We start from the raw sequence: 20943 nt of genomic DNA on the forward strand, positions 1-20943 counted from the left end.
TGATGTGAACATTGATTGTTGAGGTGTAGAGTTCTGTTTGCTGTGTGGGAGTGGCTTATTTGGGTGTATGTATAATGTGTTGGAGAGTCGAGGTTCATATGGCAATGCTATAACTTTATTTTTAAAAAATGGGCATAGGGGACGTCTACACAGCACCAGGAGAGCATGCAACTGTCACGCTACAAAGACCTGATATTGCCCTCAATAACTTAGCTGCCATCAAGATAGCTCAGTGAGTTTTGCCCACCTCAAAAATCTATCTTCAGCCTACAGGCCACTGATTCAAATGCCGCCAGAGAAGATGTCCTTCATTATGCCACGTTGGATAGACTGAGTACCATTCAATTTGATGACACTTATTATCACAATGATTAAAAGTGGGAGACGTCTGGCATGAAGTGCTATATAAATATGATCAGGATTGGCTTGCCGGTTACATAAATTACTCTTGATCAAACCAAACTTGTATAACATTAAGGCAACAGCACCTGTTGACGGGAGTGACACAGCCTTCATGTAGGAGGCAAAGGGTGGGCTTTAAAAATGCTCATGCCTGTGTGCCTCATACCTTTTTCACAAAAAATGTCACAATCACGTTTTCCTAACACAATGTGGAAATGTAGTGTGGGGGAATAATGCCCATCTCGCCCCACATTTGGCACTGAATGCCACATGGCCACCTGCACTGCCCCATGTGCTAGTGGAATGGGCAGAAGTCATGAAGAACCTTAACATATTGGTTTGTGCATTTCGGTGTGCAGCAGGCTTAAAATGTCATGGCTTTTTGGCATTGGTATTCCAACAATATTTTAAAATCTACATTCTGAAGAAGTAGCACATTCTTACATGCAGGGAGTTGCTGAAGCCTGGGGCGCCTTCGCCTAGCTAGAGAAACGTGCATGGCTGTTAAACGCATACTTGCTTTCAGCCATTCCTGCCCCATGCAAAAGTACAATGGGACCATTTCTCTGCGTCCGTAAACAGGGGCCGCAGACTATGAAAGATTTGCAATCGTTGCTTTTATGAACCGAGCGTGTGCTTTTGCACTTCAGTAAGTAGTGTTGCTTTCCTAGATGGGCAGGAGAATTTGAGGAGCCAAAATGATAGTATGTGCAAATAGGAGTCGTCATTCGAATGGTTGATGGACTTTATTATTATTATTCGAGAATTCATGGAGCGGGACACAGCTTCGGGAAGTGACAGAGCCCAGAAGCAACATAGCGCTTTACGCCACCACCTATCCTATCCCTCTCTCTTCTCTTTTAACTACCACCATGCACTGTAACCCCTCTCTCTGGCTCCACCCACCCTGCACCCTTTATTTCTCTGCACACCTTACCCCACTCTACCCCCTCTTTTCCTCCATATACATTACCCCCTTGTATCCTACCGCTCAGTTACCCTCTCTCTCTGACCCATTCTCGCCAACATTTCCTCTTGCTCATTGTCAATGGCACCCTCTATCAATGGCTTCCTCCCTTGCTCTATTTCCCTTCTCATTCTGCACCCCTTATCGCATCCTCCTTTAAAACTTTGCACTCTCCTCCTCGCTTTCATGTGCCCATAAATGCAACGTGCAAAGTACATCAGTAAACGCCAAAACTACATTATAACAAAAATACATTGCCAACACTTGCTAATTTTAGTTTGAGACACGGAAATCCCTCTTAGAAGATGGGGATAGTGAAGGTTTCTTTTGATAAAAATCTTTGCCAACCCCCATGCCACCTTTTTGTGTCGGCTTCCTTCTTCGACACGCTTAAACCATTCACATTCTGGCTATACCTAGCTAATGAGACGAGTACCGTGACACATGAAAACACAACAACATAGGGGGACATTTCATTTTCTGGGCATATAATGGCTGTATCGGGTATGTTGTGCTTGGGCCTACGACTGCAATACCTTCCATGTAGTGAAGTACATGGCTACAGGATGCTGATAACCAGAAGATCAGGAATTCCACTGCTCTAACTGCGCACTGATGCCAATTCCTAGAATTAAGTGGTGTATCAAGGAAAATGGTACCTATATCTGGTATAAGTGTGGTGTTAAAAGTTGTACATGAGGAATAGCTAAAATACTAGATTATAGTATACCGATTTATGGTGTGAGTTACACTTGACCACATGCAATTGTTTGCGGTCTTACACTGCAATACTGATAGAATCCTTTATGAAACACTCCAACCATGCATACAGCGTGTCCTAAAACCACAGATATACAAGTCCTACAACCAAAACACATCCCAAACTATACACCATCCAATCTGCATTATTACACCAATTTACACACAGAAAGCAATCCAGGTCTATTGGTTTTTTTTCCACATCTTGTTTGTAATAGCCGTTCAATCAGATTAAACATGATATTGAGTTAACAAGTGTCAATACCAAGAAGCGTTTATTTATCAAGGTATAATGTAGTTCATGCAATTGTTAAGCATCTATTGATATTGTCATAGGTTTTTCACTGTCTTCTGTGGACGAGGAAGGAATCCATCGCCTATATGTGAACAAAATAAAGGAATCTGGACTTGCATTTAAGAAAGGTAAGATATTTGAAAAATATATTGTTCATTTTGTCAAAATATTTGTATTTGGTTCTTTTATACATAAAGAATCAAAACAATTCATATGCAATATACGACATGCAACATAGTAAACAACCGATACAAATACTCTACCTAATCCTGATAAAAGAATGAGGCAGGTAAATGTCAAAATAACAGTAATAAATTCCATTTAGGACGTTGAACAGGTAAACCGACTAAATGATAAGGGACTTCCATTGGGTGCTGTTGGGTAGATTTTCCTTTTTGAGTGAAATTCTCCCCACTGTGCGAGTCCCCCAGCATTTGTTCTGGGCTATTGGATTTTTGGACCGATTCTCCTAAGTTGGAACCTTTTTCCACACTCACTCATTCTTTTACTCTAACAACGGGAACCCTTTTTACCTCTTCTTGGCACTTTTTAATAATTATAATTGTTCTTTTATAATGCTGTTGATACCGAACCATTTTCTAAGTGCGATTCTGGAATTCGAACCTGTGTTGCTATGCGATGTCTTGCTTCCAAGACAAACGTGTTGCCCCTGAGCTATCCGCCTGCTAGATGGAGGAAAGCCATGCTTTCCTCCATTTGTTCTTGCATTTACCTTTTTATTATTGCCGCATGCAGCACTTTCTGTGTGGTATTGCTGGGTGCTCCTTGAGCTTTCCTCGTCTTATTTCACCTGTGTGGACTCATGTTACCTGGGAAGGGGGACACTTTTTGTCTCAGCTGTATTTTATTTTGTGAGATCAGCTCCCCCCCCACCCTTAAGTGGAGTGCTGAGGGGGAAAAATGTCTCCCTTTTTCTCGCTTTTCCAGTAATTTTTAGTTACTGTTTGAAGTTAAACTGATAAGCTAGTGGCAGTGTACTTTTTTGCATGACTTTTTGTGGACTTTTGTCGCAGGCTGCCTTTGCAGCTGTGGTAAGTGACACAAGGGTCACCATTTGACTAAAATCGTGGCTGCACTGTTTTTAAGCCCTTCTCTTGATGACTTGTCCTTTCTTGTGCCACCTTCTTACCTGCCTGGGTGGGGGAGGTCTTAATGGGTCTTTTTTCTTTGGTGGGCTTCCCTTGGAAAGCCCGCCAAGACTGAGTGCCTGAAAGGAAAGGATAGGAAGTTTGAGAAGGTCACCAAAACTCCCTTGGCCTTTGTCCTGCCGTGTGCCTGCCTGAAACCAGTTTGTGCTGGGATGCTGGCTGTCCGCATTGGACAGTCACCCCCCTCTCCCCTGCAAGGTTGAATGAATGCATGTCTAGTGATTGTTGGTCTCAGCCAGATTTCCTGTATAAAAGGTGAGCGGGCTCTGGAGCAGAAAGTCTGAGTCAACCATGGGAACTGAAGATCTGAAGGACGATGACATCCACGTCCAGTTACCACCAGAGGCAGCTGAGTAACCCCCTATAGATTCAACCTCAGCTTCTGTGTGACAGAGAAGCCCTGAAGAGGACAACTTCCTCCCTTGGACTGCTGGGCATAACCAGTCCCAAGACAAACTGCATTTTGCGACATCTCTGCATGCCACGGCCTGTAATTCCTCAATGCCCATGGTCCTGTTTCATTTTGCCGTGCAATGTCTTCTGGAGTGCAGTTTCGTCTGAAACTTGGTAGGCATCCTTCTGGGCCTCCAGTGACTGGACACCACTCCTGAAAGTCCCCTTGGCTGAGATGTACTGTAAAAGGGTGCAAATGCAACTGCATGACAATCGTCCTTCAACTGAGCCTTGAAATAGGCACCAACAAGCAAGTGCTACAAGACCTTCTGCTAGGCGTCCAACTGCTCGAGTGCAACCAACAGATCCATCGGCAGTTCTTTTCTTCAGTTGCCAAGGCCAAGAATCCTGAACCAGAGTCTGCTGTCACCCCGCCTTTGGGACTACCTGCTGCACCAGCTTGTTCGCTTACAAGGTACTGTTCTGCCTTTAATACTTACCTGGTGCCTGCTTTGTTGTTTCTGTACATCAGAGGATTGCAGGTAAGCAGTTATTTGCATTCTCTCCCAGGCCTACTTTGAACTACATTGGGGTGGATAACCATTTGTTCTCTATCTTGCCTTAGGACATTGGTCCTTGGGCAGTTTGGCAAAAGAGCCTCCTAATTTCCTTACCCAAAGAAACCTAACTGATACTCTGCTGTAAACTTGACAAATCTTCATACCTCTGCCTTGTCCACTGCTTACCTTCCTTTTCTTCCTCAGCGCTTGGTCACTGGACCCCCCCCGAGCTACTCAGCCATTGCTACCAAACCTTGGGTAGTTCAGGCTAAACTGAAGGGGTGTAACCCTGTTCACTAAAGGTGGTTTTTCTAAAGTCTTGTTCCAGACTGGACTTTACAAAACGCCCTAAGACCTGCCCAATCCAGCAATAGGTTTGCATGGGTGTAATGTCCTCACCCTATCTCTCCCTAGCTAGACTAAGATAGGTGGTGGTCTGGTCAAGGATTCCCCCTTGGGCCTTCTCTTGAGTGGTAGGGCTGGGAGAGAATCTTTCTGTACTTTCCTTTACTTTGGAACACTTACATGAATCTGTAGTCTTTGTGGTAACTATTGTTGCAATCTAGTAGTAAACTCACCTGAATAGTATGTTTTGTTGAACCGGTGGCTTTTGGGTGCAAGGCCTCATACCCTATCAGGGATGCACTCACTAACTGCTAGGGACATTGTCCTGGGTTCATCTGTAGGTGTTCTCCCTGAATTAGCTACCTTTTTTTACTGGTACTGAAAATGACCATTTCTCTCTCTCACTTATTTTACTACTCTGTTTCTGAAAGCCTTACTTCTAATTGTAATTCAAATGCATACCTGTTTCTGGAAGTAAAGTATTGATATCCTGTTAGCAGAACCCCCAAAATGTGAATAAATAAATGTATTTGATAATAGTTAAGTAATGATATCTACCTGAGGTCTTCATACATTTAGAGTGTGTCTTAAAGGCCTAATAAATAATTGTATATTTTTATACTTCTGTCTAACTGGAATTATTGGTCTGCTCTTTGTGATTCTCATGATAGCCCTAGAGCACTCGCACCACTCCAAAGTCTAAGCCTTCCTGTTCTGCTACACTACCTTGGCTGGATTTGCCATTTTCCTGCCGTTGCAAGCACAGGACCAGGGCCTGAGGAGGCCTTCTTTTAATTTTTCTTTGCCCATCTTGGGCCTGGTGGGTTCCCGAATGCCCCCAACATGCTCCCCAACCCCTCCGAGGCAGTCGCACCTCCCCCTCCCATTGCAAACCCTTGCTGCATCCGATTGGTGTTCTCTGGGTCACAAGACCTGGAACACCACATTTGGAACTCTGCCTGGGCAGCCGGTGAAGGGCACAGCCTAAGGATGCCTTCCTTAAGGCACCTTCCATCCCTGTTTGCCCGGTGCCCTAGCCCTGCCAGACGCCTCGCTATCAATCTAAAGCTACCTCTTAGGTAAGGGACGCCTACTTTGAATCGTGCCACTGCTGTATTTTTCCACACCTGCATAGTGTTTCCCAGAGTGTTCCAACTGTGGGTTTCTTACATTAAATCTTGCAACTGTTCGTAATTTGCTACACCTGAATTTTGCCAGACAAGGGCCCAGTTTAGATTGCTGCTTGAATCTCACCACTGTTTGTAATTTGCCACACTTGCATTTTGCCCGACTAGGTTTCCCAACTTAAATTACTGCTTTAATTATCGCCATGGTTTGGATTTTGCCACACCTGCATTTTGCATGAATAATTTTCCCAATTTAAATTGCTCCTTTAAATCTCACCACTGTTAATGTTTTGCCACACTCTCATTTTCCTTCCCAGAGTATTCCAAAGGTAGGTTTGCCACTGTGAATCTCCCCACTGGTGTATTTTGCCACTACTACGCAGTCCCTCCCAGGGTATTCCAATTTGTAGTTCTGGTACTGTGAGTCTCAACAAGGTTTATAATTTTGCGTACTGCCTGTGTGTTCCAAATTGGCTGTTCACATAGCCCCACACATTGGACATGCACACTTTTTGACGATACCCGACCCTAAACATACATCGCCCTCAGCCCGAGCGCCACCACCCATAGAATACAGCTGAGTCCCATTCAAAATCTGGTCCAGTTGGTCACACAGCTGGACTCTTTTGACAATTTGACACAACACTAGTCCACGCACCTGTTAATATGGGCTAGTGGTAGGGAACTAGTCATTCCCTACCCACCTTTGATTAGGCTGCAAATGTAGGCATGCCTTTTACCATTCCTCCCACTACATCTCAACTCGGACTATGGTCCTCCAAACGCCGTTCATCCTCACAGCGCTTCGAGGCCATATCAGTGGCAGCAGGCGCTATACATATGCCACATAACATATACATCAGTGTCTTTCCTGTTCACCACAATAGGTTGTCCTCTCGGGATCCAGTACATCTAGTGTTCTGATGCAGAGTCTTCAAGGTGGAGCCGGTCGTTCTGAAATGGGAGGCAGAGCAGACAAGATGGAAAGGTTTAACTGGATAGCTACACCCTTTGAGGGCAGGAAAAGGATAAATAACTGAACTGGAAGAAAGCCTGGAGGCAGCTACATGACTGGAAGATAACAAATGGATGCACATTCTATTTTATTTGGGCTTTCCTCGAAGTGCGGCAGTGTCCAAAACGAGCATGGAGGGAAGGGAGGCCACATTTAAAATCTGGAACAAACGGGTGGGGGAAATCTCCCTACTGATTGACTGAAGACTTGGCATAAGAGAGAGTTGGCCACCACCTAGAGCCGGAGCAAGTGTCATTGATTGGCTGACCTGCCGAGTGGTTGCTGGAAGAATTGTGTGAACGTTCGTGAAGGATAAAAAACAAAGCAGCGTCAACCCCGAAAAGTGCTGAGAACCTGTCACAGGTTTCTATTTCACAAACAGAAATATTAATGGATTAGGTTGAACTGAGGTCGCTTGGTTGAAATGCAACAAAAAATTAACAAATCAAGTTTTTCTATCGGACAATGATCCCCAGTCTTTCCCTTAAGCTCTGCCTTGCTGCTGGAAAACAAACATGTTACACATTCCTTGGGCATTTAAGAGTTGCACGCTTCTTTCTTGGCAGTTGAAGTTTCTTAATTTGCTTTGTAACATTGTCAGAATGTCACAATTCATCCTGGTGAAAACACGAACCACCTTCAAAACTGCCTTTGCCATCTAGAGTGGAGACCTGCATCAAGCACCTTAAGATCCTTTGCAGTACTGCATTGGGCCCAGTGGTTGTCAGCATTCTCCCATTGGTAGACTGTCAGTGCCCTCTTTGGACACAGCTCCTCCACCACATGAGCACGTGATGCTTCAAAATGAGTGAATGGTACAATTGTCGAAGCTCAGGTCTTGACCAGCCTCCTCTCTCCTGGGAATTCGTCCTTTGGCCACCTATTTTTCCTAATCTCTTCCCTTACCCTCTATTTTAATCTTAAGGTCCTCTTCCCCTTTTCTCTTCTCGATGTTCCAAAACACTCTTGACATTCATTTTAAACCTTTGACCTTCTGAACTCTTGCCCTGAAGAGAAGGACTCACATCAATTCAAAGATAAACAAAAAATATTTATTTACCAGGGCCTTCTCTTTCTGGCCTTTGAACTCTCTGAAAGCTTCAGTTTTGAGAAAAGGTATTTGCAAGGGTTAAACACAACATTCTGCCAATCTAGTTGTCAGAAATGGACAAATATTCTGTGAACAAGTGCACAAGTGTACCATCCATTCCTGTTTTAAAGCATACCATGCACTTCCCCCCCCCCACACCAACCCCTTTTTATAAAATGGTGCAAGTAGAAATCTTGTGGCGTGGCCATTTTATGGCACTAGCCATTTTTCTTTGCCATAGGCAGCAAATGTGAATGTGCACACTAGAAATAACAAACATTATAAAAGTTTAATTCTCCAGCATTGGTTCTTAAATAGATTCACATGCTGTGAATATTCACTGGTTTCAAGCTGGGAATCCTCAGTTACTCTTTTGTTTGACTTTTCCCAAGAAAAATGTTGGTCTATTGTTTATGCTATCACCCTCCTTATGAGTGATTTAGTCCCCATCCAATGAGTACTAAGCCCCTCCTCTACAGCCCTCCCTCGGATTCTAACCGAGTGTCATGCTCGAAGGAGTCTTCGGGTTCTTTTTCTAGCGAGAACACCTTTTTTCTGTCAGTTATGTGAAGTTCTCCTTCAAAACCTGAAATAACTTCAAGAAGGAAATTTCCTCTCATTTTCAGAGAGGAGGATAGGACTAATTTACTGCCTCTACCCAAATCACTTGGTAGAGGACTGATATTTGCAAGGGGTTTATTCCCAAAACCCTTAAAGGTATGCACCAACGACTTGTGTGTTGGCTTCAGGAGGGAAATTACCCCCCCCCCCATCAGAGTCGGAATAAATGAGGAGCTTGGCTGTGCCCAGGAAAAAGACTGCCCACTAAGGAAAGGCAAAGATCTGAGGAGAGGCCCTCTAAAAAGCAAAAGCAGTACCATGGCCATGGGTTGTCATCATTTTCAATTAACGACACGAAAATGGCAGAAAACGTTGTCGACCCCGCAGGGGCAAAAACATAGGAAGAGTCTGACGATTGCCTCATCTTCGTCGCACTCAAAGAAACCCACGAAGAGTCTGTCGAGGGGAGCAACGACAGTAACGGAAGACCGCTCATCGACGACAAGCCAGCATTACAGCAAGCCAGAAAAAACCTCATCCATGGCATCTCCATCACCGGCAAGGCCCACGGTATCTCCGTCAAACCCCCAGGCGTTACTGTCCCTACAGGTCCTATTGTCATTGCAGTCTGTTTTTGCGCAACTGCACGCTAGGTTTCTGGCACAACCAGGGTTACAACCAACAGGGAGACTACCGGCAGATGGACAGTGAAATATTTTGCTCTCAAGATCTCTAATCAGATCTAGAACACCCGTGGTTCATACATTGCCTACTAGGTCAAGGTCACCCTCACAACATAGATCACCTATCAGGTCGAGGTGTTCATGAAGATCCACAAACCCCCAATATGTCTCCATTACCTTCACTAGTGCCTCTACTAACTTCATTAGCGTCGACACCCATGCTGCCATCCAGAGCAGAAGAACATGAAGAAGGGGAACTTTCAGATACAGACGGTGATAATCCTCAGGACACCACTTCTATGACAACATTTACAAGGGACGATGATTGGGATACAGACACTGCAGTGGACGAACCTCTGAAGAAAATGCCTAAGCCCTCTCCGCCAGACAGAGGGGCAGGGCAGTCCACGTCATGATCTCAAAAGCCTGCCAAGAGTTTGGCCTTATCCCATTGGAAGACAGGGTGTTTTCTCTTCGATCATATGGGCAAGAGGAGGAAGTCTGTGGTATCCATCCCAATATTAGATCGCATATGGGATGAGGGGGGGTTATGTACATTGAAACACCTTTTTACAGAACTTGACGTTAAGGGTAGGTTACAAAAGAAATTAAAGCCACCAGACTCTACACCCAAGTGTGTCATGTTGCAGCTGTGAGGGGTCAAAAATGTGAGGTGGGCAACTTTGTAAAGTGTTTTTAACTTATGCCAAATGAGCGCCTCTCTACTCCTACTCTAACGTGGATTTCCCTGCCACTTATATAACAATCAAAACAAAAAGGTATAATATGGAAAGTCAATTCCACTAATGTATACAGCATATAACCTGATTCACAGTGTAATCATTGTCTCTTGTCATGGACGGGACATACTCCCCTTCCCCAGATTCAAGCAATGGTTTTCTTCACAGTTCAAAGGAAAACCAAGGAAATCCCACTTTAACACAACGTTCTGTTATTTCTGTAGTAAGTTGACAAAGTCCAAAAGCTCTTGCTCCTTCTGGAATAAGAACTTTCTCAAAGTATCTTGAAAGGAAAGGTCACAAGCTCTCACACCTCCTGGAATGAGAACGCTTTCACATCTTTGGCAACCACAAATGGTTCGATCAGAATGGTCTGCTTCAAGAAAGACTTCTGGAACATATTTTAACTTTGTCTCAATCAGCTTTCACAATTCTTCCCCAAATGTCACAACTTAATATATATTGCTTTCAGTACGGTATCTAGTCATTCCATCTAATGTAATTTCATCTAACACCATACCACCGTATCGAAATGAATAATATTTGTTTTTTGCAGTAGGGTTACATTAGGTTTACATTAGGTTTAGGGCTAGGGTTAGGGTTGGGGCTAGGGTTAGATTAAGGGTTACATTAGGGTTAGGGTTGGGGACCCCCCCCCCAATATACAACAAAAACATTTAAACGTTACAATGAGCTGGCCAGTGCTGAAATTTGAGGACTGGACAGCTCCATGTGACATTTTAACGTTACAAAAAATGCATTGAAATGCTATCTTTTACATTTCTATTGAAACCGTTGCATTTATATTTTCGATGGACTGGTTTAGATGGGAAAGCACTTTTACATGTAATAGCCTGTTGATGCATTGGTAAACAGTGCTTTGGTTTCGATGGTGTGGCATTTTGATGCTTCAGTTTCGATGAAATGACTAGGAATCAATAGTACCACACTTTGGCACTTGCTGCTTCTACTACCTGGCTTAACCTTTCACCAGGTTTCTCAGGGGAATCACCTCTTGCCCTACGGGTCTACTCGCCTAACCGTCTACCAAAACAAATGCGTAAATGGTAACTTTCTCAGTAGAATAACAACAACTTCAATGGCCTTCTTAAACATAAGCAGGTTAACAGCTTTCAGGGAATTCACATTGATCCATATCAGGTCCTCTCCACAAATGATGCTCACCTCCCACTGGATAACCACCCCAAGAAGGGGGCAGCCTTTTGCCACCTTTCTTTCCCTTCTGCATTAATACTGAAAACAATGTACAGGATCAAGTCTTTTCCTGCTTCTATCCCGACTGTAGCAATGTGAATGATAGGCATTCCCGAACTTGAATAGCAACTTTGGGGCTTATCACTATTCCCCATCTGTGTTTGGCAACCTTTATTGGATTGATATTGCAAGGTTCTTAAGATCTCTTGGCTTGGGTATGCTTGAGTTTCTAATATGGTATGCTTGAGTTTCTAATATGACCTCCCGACCAGGCAGTTGTTGATCACCCAAACTCACACTTTCATTCCTGGACCTCATTTGATTTAAAGTTGGTCCCTTTTACAAATCTGCAACAGTTCTGTAATATGTTTTAATTTGCCTTCGGAAAGGTGCAATGGTTCAGTATTCGCAAGATTTGTTAACCTGACTTTGGAAGTTTTTAACAGTTTGCTATTCGTACCGCTTATTAGATTTTTGGACATTACCACATTTCAACATTTATAACACTGCTCATTCTGTCTTTCACCTGATCGAGTGATCCTGCCTGCTCTGAACACGCAGCTTGCTCTGGTGCACCACATAGTCACTTCCAGGTGCTCCTCTCCACGTTAGCAGGACTGCTGCAACTGTGGCTCCTTCCGACCGGGACCGCACCTTCTGTATTTGGTCGCTGCCGCCATATTGAATGGGAGTTGCTCTGATTCCTGAGAGTCTCTGGTGTAACCCTGCCACCTGAGACCTCTTGACTGTTTAGACTACACCTGTTTTCCACTGCAACAGCTCTGCACGGTGTAGACTTCTTGGGTAAGCATTTGTTCCACACGCTCCCCGCTGCCCAACCTCTGCAGTTTAGGATAATGGAGGCACAAACTCCCTAAGGACTAGCACCGGTCCTGGCGTTTTCCAGCTCCTTTTCTCCTCTCCCCTACAGCATACGTGGCCCGCACTTCTGCTATTCAAACTGATTTTGCTTCTTCTTTCTCTACTACCTGCACCTGAAGGGGCCTGTTATGCCTCTGACTTTCCCTCAGATGTAGGTCATTCCTGTCAATTAGCTGACCACTAATACATCCTTGTTCCTCTGTATCCGTCTTCCTCATCTCAGTACTGAGGTAATTCTGGGACTTGAAGTTTCGAATGAAAAGGTTTGTTTTCCTTGATTTTTCTACGTTGCAAATTTTATTTCTACTTTCTACAGCATTTAACAAAAGGTTATTACCACAGGCAACCTTAAGGCACGTTTGAGATGAGTGTCGCCCCCCCCCAATATACAACAAAAACATTGTACCATGGAAGGCATGGTATCAATAGTAAGACAGACACAAGTGACCACAGTTCAAGGGTGTTTATTGAACTTTCACAAGGGTGTGATAAATGCATATCTAAACCTAAATCTACAAATGGGAACAAGCTACTACCATCAAATAATAATGCAGTCCAAGTGGAGTCTTGTCAAAATAAAAGGGCAATGTTCATGAAAAAGAAACACGTTCACAAAATGATGTGTCAGGATGTTCGGGCCGTTGGCCTCCTTGCCCCACGTTTTCAGCACAGGGCAAGGAGGTTCACTTGAGCTAAGCACACACTCTGGTTTCTTCGACACAGCCGGACTCAGATACTTTTCCAATCAGTCTCCCTCAGCCGGGCTCAGACCAATTGTAGTTCACCTTGGTTTATCAAATACTTTTGAATGTGCACAGGATTTAGCACGACCCGTTACAGGACCACTTCGATACAATACAGTAGCCATTTAGTTGGATACCTAACCGAGACCTTCAAACTGGAACCAAAAGCGATGGCTGTGTCCTGGCCACCTGGATGACAGATCCCTGGGGACTAGCGGGTGAGACACCTTCAGGCTTCTCACAAGAAGAATATGGTTCTTCACTTTTAAAACTTCCATTATTATAGAACTTTCTCTTATTAGGTTTTCGGGCGCTAGGGGAATGTATAAACGCATGCATTTCTTGGGTTATAACAGGATATTTGCTAGCTTTGCCACCATTTCATGAATGAAATTGTTCCCACTCGAATGGTCTACTTGGGGATAATAGAATTCTGATGGCAACAGGCCATTACATACTGTGGTAGCGGTTTAATATCCCCTCGGAAAGAGGTTAGATTCTGTGTCCCATCGCCTAGGCATCCTTCATTCTCCCGACCCTTTTCTCCCCCGAGGTAATTCTCTTGCAGTACACCACCCGTACTGTCAGGACCAGGAAGCGTCTGCCTTTCCCTGGCCTCCCAGGAGAATACTTTAGGTAAAGATTCAGTGAGGGAACCATAGGATTCATCACACAGCCACACCAGAATCTGTAGTTTTCGCAGCAGCAGGCCGAAAACGCCCATTCCCACATGCAAAGGTTGACCTTTCCCCAGAGAACGAAGGATACAAGCTGGACGCCTTCGGTAAGAGTAATAACAATTGGGGCAACAGTGAAATCAGTTTACTACATTGCAATTATGGCAAGGTATGACTGTGAAGTCTGGCACAGGATTGCCCCATCCTCGAACAACTGCCAGAGGACAAATGAAAATAGCTGCTATAGAAAATGTGCCAGGACATCAGAGGAAAGGGGTTTACTCCTGATACTTTGTGGTGAGAAAACCGGACAGCAAGCTAAATAAATGGGGGCTAAATAAATTCATTAAAAGACATTTCCAAATAGGGACATTGCAGCAACACATCAAAGCAATGTAACGGCATGATTTCTTGGGGTCCCTTGACCTCCAAGATGCCTACTTACATTTACCAATCCACCCAAAACACAGGAGGTACCTAAGGTTCATGGTACAAAACACCCTCTTCCGGTTTCAAGTGCTCCCATTCGGCCTCAAGTCAGCCCCTCAAACCTTTCTCAAATTCCTAGCACCCATTGCGGCAAACCTATGAAACAAGGGCCACCACGTCTACCCTTATTTGGATGATTGGCACATAAGTGCGTCAACAAGTTCCAGGGCCCAGGAATCCATGTCCGAGATGGTGCGTACACTCCAGAGCCTAGGTTTCTATATAAACTACAAGAAATCCTTTCTGCAGCCATCCAAGACTTTATTCTGTTTTGGGACACAATTCTCAACATGGGAGCTGTAAGTGAGATCGTCGGTGGACGAAGTGAACACACTAATTTCACTGGTTCCCACCTTCGCACCAGGAAACTGGACTTCAGTGCACAATTGCATGTTCCTTCTCGACACCGTTGTCGTGTATTCCACTGATACCCAACTGTGGGCTCTGCGTGGGGCCCCTGCAGGAGTTCCTAGCTGCAAATTGGTCCCAAATGGCAAGAACATGTGAAGACAAGATCCTCATTACAAGCTTCAATGCTGGGCCAACAAGGTCAACCTTTCAAAACTGAACCTCCTTTCAAGAACTGCTTCACCGCAAGACTCTCATAAAAGACACCTCCATGTCAGGCTGGGATGCCCATGTTGACTAGCTGCATATCAGTTGGTTCTGGACAGCACAGAATGTGATGCTCCAAATGAACGTGCTAGAGCAAAGAGCTGTCAAAGGGGCCCTCAAATCCTTCCTGCCAGTGCTAAAAGGATGCACAGTCAGGATGCTAATCGACAATACCACCACAATGTTTTACATCCGGGAACAGAAAGGAACGAGATCTACGACCCTGTCAAAGGAGGCTCAGCGGGTGTGGCACTGGGCCATCTCCAACCACATGCTTTTGCAAGCATTCCACCTTCCAGGAGTCCAGAACGAGGTGGTGGACAGCCTCAGCTGGCACTCCACTCAGTCTCATGATTGGAAGCTTAACATTAGCCAACTTCAGAAAGGGTTCCAGCGATGGGGGCACCTATCCATAGAGCACTTTGCCACCAAAGGCACAAAATAAAGTGCACGCAGCAGAGGTCCACAGCAGGGATCGATGGGAGATGCTTTCTGCCTTACGTGGACAAAATGGTTTGCCTTCCCATTCCTGGTCTTACATCGGGCAATAGAAATGATAAGGATACAACGTGTCTACTCATCCTGATCGCTCCCAACTGGCCATGCCAGACAAATGTAGTTGGACCTTCTCCAACTGTCGGCGGACCATCTGATAAGGCTACTCAATCGACCAGACATGATATCCCAAGACCATGGCAAGGTCCTACACCACGAACCGAAGTCTCTAAAGTTGACAACGTGGCTTCTGATTTCGTAGACTTCAGACAAGTAGCCATTCCGCAAGATTGCAAAGACATGCTTGCAGCGGCCAGACTACCCTCCATAAACAGGTTGTATGGCTTTAAGTGGAAACGGTTCTGTGCATGGTGCGTGAAACAGCAAGCGGTTCAACCGTTAAGATAGAAAAACGTCTCTCGTATATGCAGTCTCTGGCAAAGGAAGGGCTCTGTCACCCATCCATCAAGGTACATCTAGCGGCCATCTGCAGGTACACTAGAAGGGGAGACACACCCCTGTTCAGTGACAAACTGATTAAACATTTGCTAAAATGCCTTCCATCCAACAGGTTAAACTCAGCTTGACTGTAGCCTGAATACAGTCCTAGCGTGGCTTATGAGGAAACCTTTATGAGCCACTGCAAACATAAAATGTGTCTTGGAAGGTCGCATTCCTAGTGGTTATCACGTCAGCTAGGATGGTGTGTGAACTGCAGACACTGGCCTTCAATGAGCCCTACTTACTTTTCTGTCTCTCTGTGCAGCACACGGTCCCCTGATTTGTTCCCCTCACTGGCCTCTGGAGGTAGTCCGTCTGGGCTTCTGAGGCTATCTGTATGTTTGGGTTTACATCTTCCTCCCTCCCCTTTTTATCCTGTGGCCCTTGACCTCCCTGGGAACCAACCACGTGGTTTCACGTTGGAATTTGTAAGCATTATGTCCTTCTTTTAAATAAACCCAATGGCACCACGCTGTTACTGGGTGACTTCAACAGATGGCTTGGGAACCCTCAAGACCCCGACGCCACTGAATTAGAACAACTTCTTAAAAATCATGATTTCTCTTATATACAGTAAAAGACCAACTCGCAGCCTAGGTAAAACACTGGATTCGGTTGCTACAAAAAATTAAAATCTAAGTCTTCCATCTGTAGCCCCCTGCATCTGGTCTGGCCACTCTTTTTTTTGTATTTTTTTATTTCTCCCTTCCTACTCTCATGACCAACTGGAAAATCGCCCTAAAAAAAGTGACCAGCAAAATTACAACAACATCCGTAGCAATGTCCCGAAAAGTTGCTTGGATGAGATTATGAACAAAACGTCCGACATTGGCAGCTGAATATGAAAGATCTTTCACTAACCTCATGGATCAGGTAGCACCATTGAGGGAGAAAACCCTTATAGAAAGGACTAATGGTCAAAAGTGGTTCACTCCAGCTCTGCCAGGACGCAAACGAGAAAAGAGAAAAGCAGAAAGGAACTGGACGAAAGAGCAGTCAGTAGAAAATAAAAATGTTTGGAAGTCTCTTGAGAAACTTTCCCGCAAAAAAATTATATTGGTAAAAAAATGTTTCTCTGATAACGAAATAGTTAATGCTAAAAATAATTCCCCAAAACTCTGCAATTTTGAGCAACCTCGAGAAGCCTAAGCATTTGCTGGACATTCCTTCTCTCCAGACAGAGGACTGTAAAGCCGTTCAGCAGGCTTTTTCTAAAAAAATTAAAAGGCTCAGGATAATATTAGGAATAATGTAAGCACATTAACCAATGTTGCTATAGCAGTGAGTACAAAAGTAACAACTAATCAGATTCAAAGGAGAACGTGTGTTGTTCCTGTCTATCATACCATGACAGCTACTCTAAGGAATATGAGGCCAACCACATACTATGGTGAAATACTTCCATCCAAAATTATTTTGGACAATAGTGAACTATTTGTTCTTTTTTTTTTTTTTTATCGCTTCGCCAAGGCCTCTTTTGCAACGAATGAAGTGCCCGACACATTAGAAAATGTCGGTTACACCTCTCATCAAAAAGCCTGGTCTAGACCACAAATCATACACCAACTATAGGCCCATGACGTATGTTCCTTTTCTTTTAAAGACTGTAGACAACCTAGCCACCTTGCAGGTGCAGCGACATCTGGAAAAAACACACCTCTTGCATTACAGACAGTCAGGGTTTAGATCATTTCACGGTACAGAAAGTGCACTTTTAGATCTCCAAACTGAAATTCAAGAAATCGTGGATAAAAGCAAATCGGGCTGCTGATTTTATTAGATCTATCGGCAGCCATCGATCTTGAGGACCATGACAAGCTTTTAGAAAGACTGAGTAGTGTGGGAAACTGCTCGGGGAATGCAGTTGCTTGCTAGCTTAGATCTTTATTAAGTAATTATGTTTTTGGATCATCTGGGAAGATGCGTTCTCTGGGCTGTAACTACTTGAATGTGGAGTACCGCAGGGTGCTTGCATTTCACCTCGCCTGTTCAATGTATTCGATCGCCCACTATGTGATCTCCTGGACACCCTTGGAGTTTGTTTCACTAACTATGCAGACGACACTTGGCTCCTTTTGGAGCTGAGGGGCAACTATGAAAAAGACACGCAAAGAATTTCCACAGTCTATGGAGCAATACAGAGTTGGATGGCACTCAACGGAATTTGCCTGAATGGAGATACAATGGAGTTTCTGATCTTTGGCTGCTCCCACGCCCTTGCTAAGGTTCAGGCCCAATATGTCGGCTTTGTTATTGAGAATCACTACATCAAAGTAGCTAACAAAGTTAAAACATTGGGGATCATTGAGTATGTTGACTCATATCACCATTGTTCTGGGCAAGACTCAATATCATCTCAGACTGCTGAGATTGGTGAAGCCCTACGTCTCTGAAATAAATTTTTCTACGCTATTTCATGCTGTCATAATGTCGAGGATCGATTTATTGCAGTGCTCTATTGATCGGGGCAAGAATGGGATATTTAAGAAAACTCCAAATACTGCAAAATAATGAGTTTGGACAGTGAAGAATGTTTCTAGACAGAAGCACATCACGGCACACAGGTGGGAGCTACAATGGCTCCCTGTCAAAGCCAGAATTTGCTTCAAAGCCCTGACAATCATTCACAAATGTCTCTATGGTGAAGCCCCACAGTACATTAAAGATTGTATTACTGTACAAACGTTTACCAGAATTACGTGGTCTGACAATACCATGAGACTGATCTGCCCCAAGAGCAAACGGTTCAAAGAGAATGCTTGTTCATTCCTGGTACAATCTGCCAGGGAATGGAACAAACTGCAGTTTGTTCTGCGTACCACAAAAGACCACTTGAAATTTAGGAAACGACTGAAAACCACCTTGTGTCAATGAAAATATTCTGGTTCTGGCTATGGACTCTTCACTTGATTGCACCCTGATACCTGTGGGCTGTGGCGCTATATAAACATAGAAATAAATACTTCAATGGCCTTAATAAAGTTTTAGCTTCAGATACAGTTCATACGTCATGCATGAAAGGGGTTTTGAACCCTTCCTTGATGTACGCAAATTACACTGTTTTGGTTGCTTGAACACCTGCTGCACCCCAATTCCTGATAGATGACAATAGTAGCTTTATGATGGAGTGCGGCCTGCTTATTAACTAGTCTAATTCTAAGATTATCATTCCAGACAGTGAGTCTTCAAAATATAGATTTTTTTTTCTTGCTAATACCAAACTGGCATAGGGAGCCAGTTTTGATTACTTGGGCGTTCGCTTTGCAAATAATTGTAGGTGGAATACACTGCACTTTCCAATCAAACAGGTTTATTTTAATATTTGTATGTAACCAAGGTGGTAGATCAGTAGTGCCGGCACTAAGCGTGTTCAAAGCAAAAACATGTTGCGTTGTCTGGCTTGCATTTGGGGCTCATACATGCTTAAAAGCCATAGATATGATGGAAGTAACATTTCTGAAGTCTCTGCTAGGGGTGAATATTTCTACAGCAAAGGAATTGGTTTAAATGAAATGCACCTCCTTCTGTATAGCAATGGCCTCTATTTTGTTAGCTTTAACCATTTGGAGGAAGGATGAAGCCATATTATCACAGATGTTCCTATAGGATATTAGTACCCTGTGAGGGTCAATGAACTTGTAACAGGCAAGCTCATTGGCCCTTGCTGGGTCGTTACCAGCCCTTCAAAGCCTTTGTTGGGCCAGTTGCTTTGTGTCCTGGCTGTTATCGAAAGGGAAAAGGGACTGTGTAGTCCCTTCTTGTCCGTCCATGGTGGCCATCTTTTTTTTCTTTACTTTTATCAATGGTCACCATGGAAAGGGAGAAGCGTCTACGTGTAGTCCTTTTGCTCCCTTCCATGGTGGCCATTTTGTTTGTTTTTTCAATATTTTTAATGTCTGCCATGGAAGGGGAGAAGGGACTATAGATAGATAGTCCCTTCTCCTTTTCCTTGGCAGCCATTGAAAAAAGAAGCCTGGTGGCCATTTTTTTATTTTTTTCTCGCGTTGCAAACTGTTTCAATGCCTTTCCTGAACTCGAGAAAAAATTCTATTAGTACCCCGGTATGACTTGCTAATAGCAATAGAACCTTCAGAGGGGGGCATTCCCGGTTAGGGAATGCCCCTGGGGCTTCTAACTATTACCCCGGGGCATTACCCTAGTGGTAATGCCCCCCTCCTCGGGTTCTATTGCTTAAAGTCTTGGATGGGTGGGAAAAGTATCATGTGGTTGAGATAGGTGCACAAGAAGTTGGAGAATTTAGATTTTGAAGTGTTATTTAAAGATGTGTCCTTGATAAAAGTCGACAGGAAACGAACAGTGTTCCGGAAGTCTTTGAAAGTTAACAATGACATTTTTCTCATGAAGGGTATGATAAAGCTGTATTTGTGATCTTATATTACCACTTACTAATGTTGGTCTATTGGGGAATTCTTAATTTATTAATGTTCAAACTTTAGAAAGCTGGTATTTTAATGAGGAAGAGATTTTGCAGCTGCCTCGTATGAAAATAGAAGGAAATGGGATATTGAGCCGTCTCTGATAATTATTATTGAGAAACCACAATGCACTTTCTATTTTTTTTGTACTTGGTATGTCTTACCAAGACATCATTTACTTCTTTCACTTTTACATATTGTAAACTTTAAGCAATGGCAACCAGCTTTTTGCTGTTTGATGACGACATATGATCCTATGGCTTGTCGGTTGCATGGAAGGTATCAAGCCATGGACATTGAATGGGGAATTCTATATTCGAATACTCTATTTACATTTTATGTATTTTATTCTGTAGGTCTGCGTTGCGTCACTCTGTTCAATATTGCTATGTATGTTTTATGGAATTGATCTGAAATAAACATTGATTGTTGTCTTTGGTGTTCCTGCTACATTTAACTAACAGTCGTGTTGCCATAAACAATATACATATCTGGAAAAAAGATGTTTAAGTCTTGACTGTAAGATTGCGACCCAGAAATTATTCAAGAGCTGTGATCCCTTAATTGTACAAACTGTAGCAAGCCCATAGTGTTGCACATATGAAGAATAATGTAGCATCATGAAATATGTTCATACATATATAGAGAGCACATCTTGTATCCCAAAACTGTGGGCACAGAAGACAACAAGGGAAGGTTTGTGGCTTTGTGCATCCAGCCCACCCCAACTCGTTTGTTGGGGCCCAGATAATGTAGGTGTGTGTTGATGCACAGTTAATCCATG

General features: G+C 43.7%; 1 protein-coding gene across 4 annotated transcripts in view; it reads left to right on the forward strand.

Annotated features, from left to right (window-relative positions):
- Positions 1 to 20943, forward strand: part of TIAM1 (TIAM Rac1 associated GEF 1) — an 853394-nt gene that overhangs the window by 490832 nt on the left and 341619 nt on the right. For all 4 annotated transcript variants that reach the window (XM_069636354.1, XM_069636351.1, XM_069636352.1 and 1 more), the window contains one exon: positions 2465 to 2551. In XM_069636354.1, the coding sequence (XP_069492455.1) occupies positions 2465 to 2551 (87 nt within the window). The remainder of the gene's footprint in view (positions 1 to 2464; positions 2552 to 20943) is intronic.

This window comes from Ambystoma mexicanum, chromosome 7p (genome assembly GCF_040938575.1).
Source record: "Ambystoma mexicanum isolate Mex_15411 chromosome 7p, UKY_AmexF1_1, whole genome shotgun sequence".
Taxonomy (NCBI): domain Eukaryota; kingdom Metazoa; phylum Chordata; class Amphibia; order Caudata; family Ambystomatidae; genus Ambystoma; species Ambystoma mexicanum.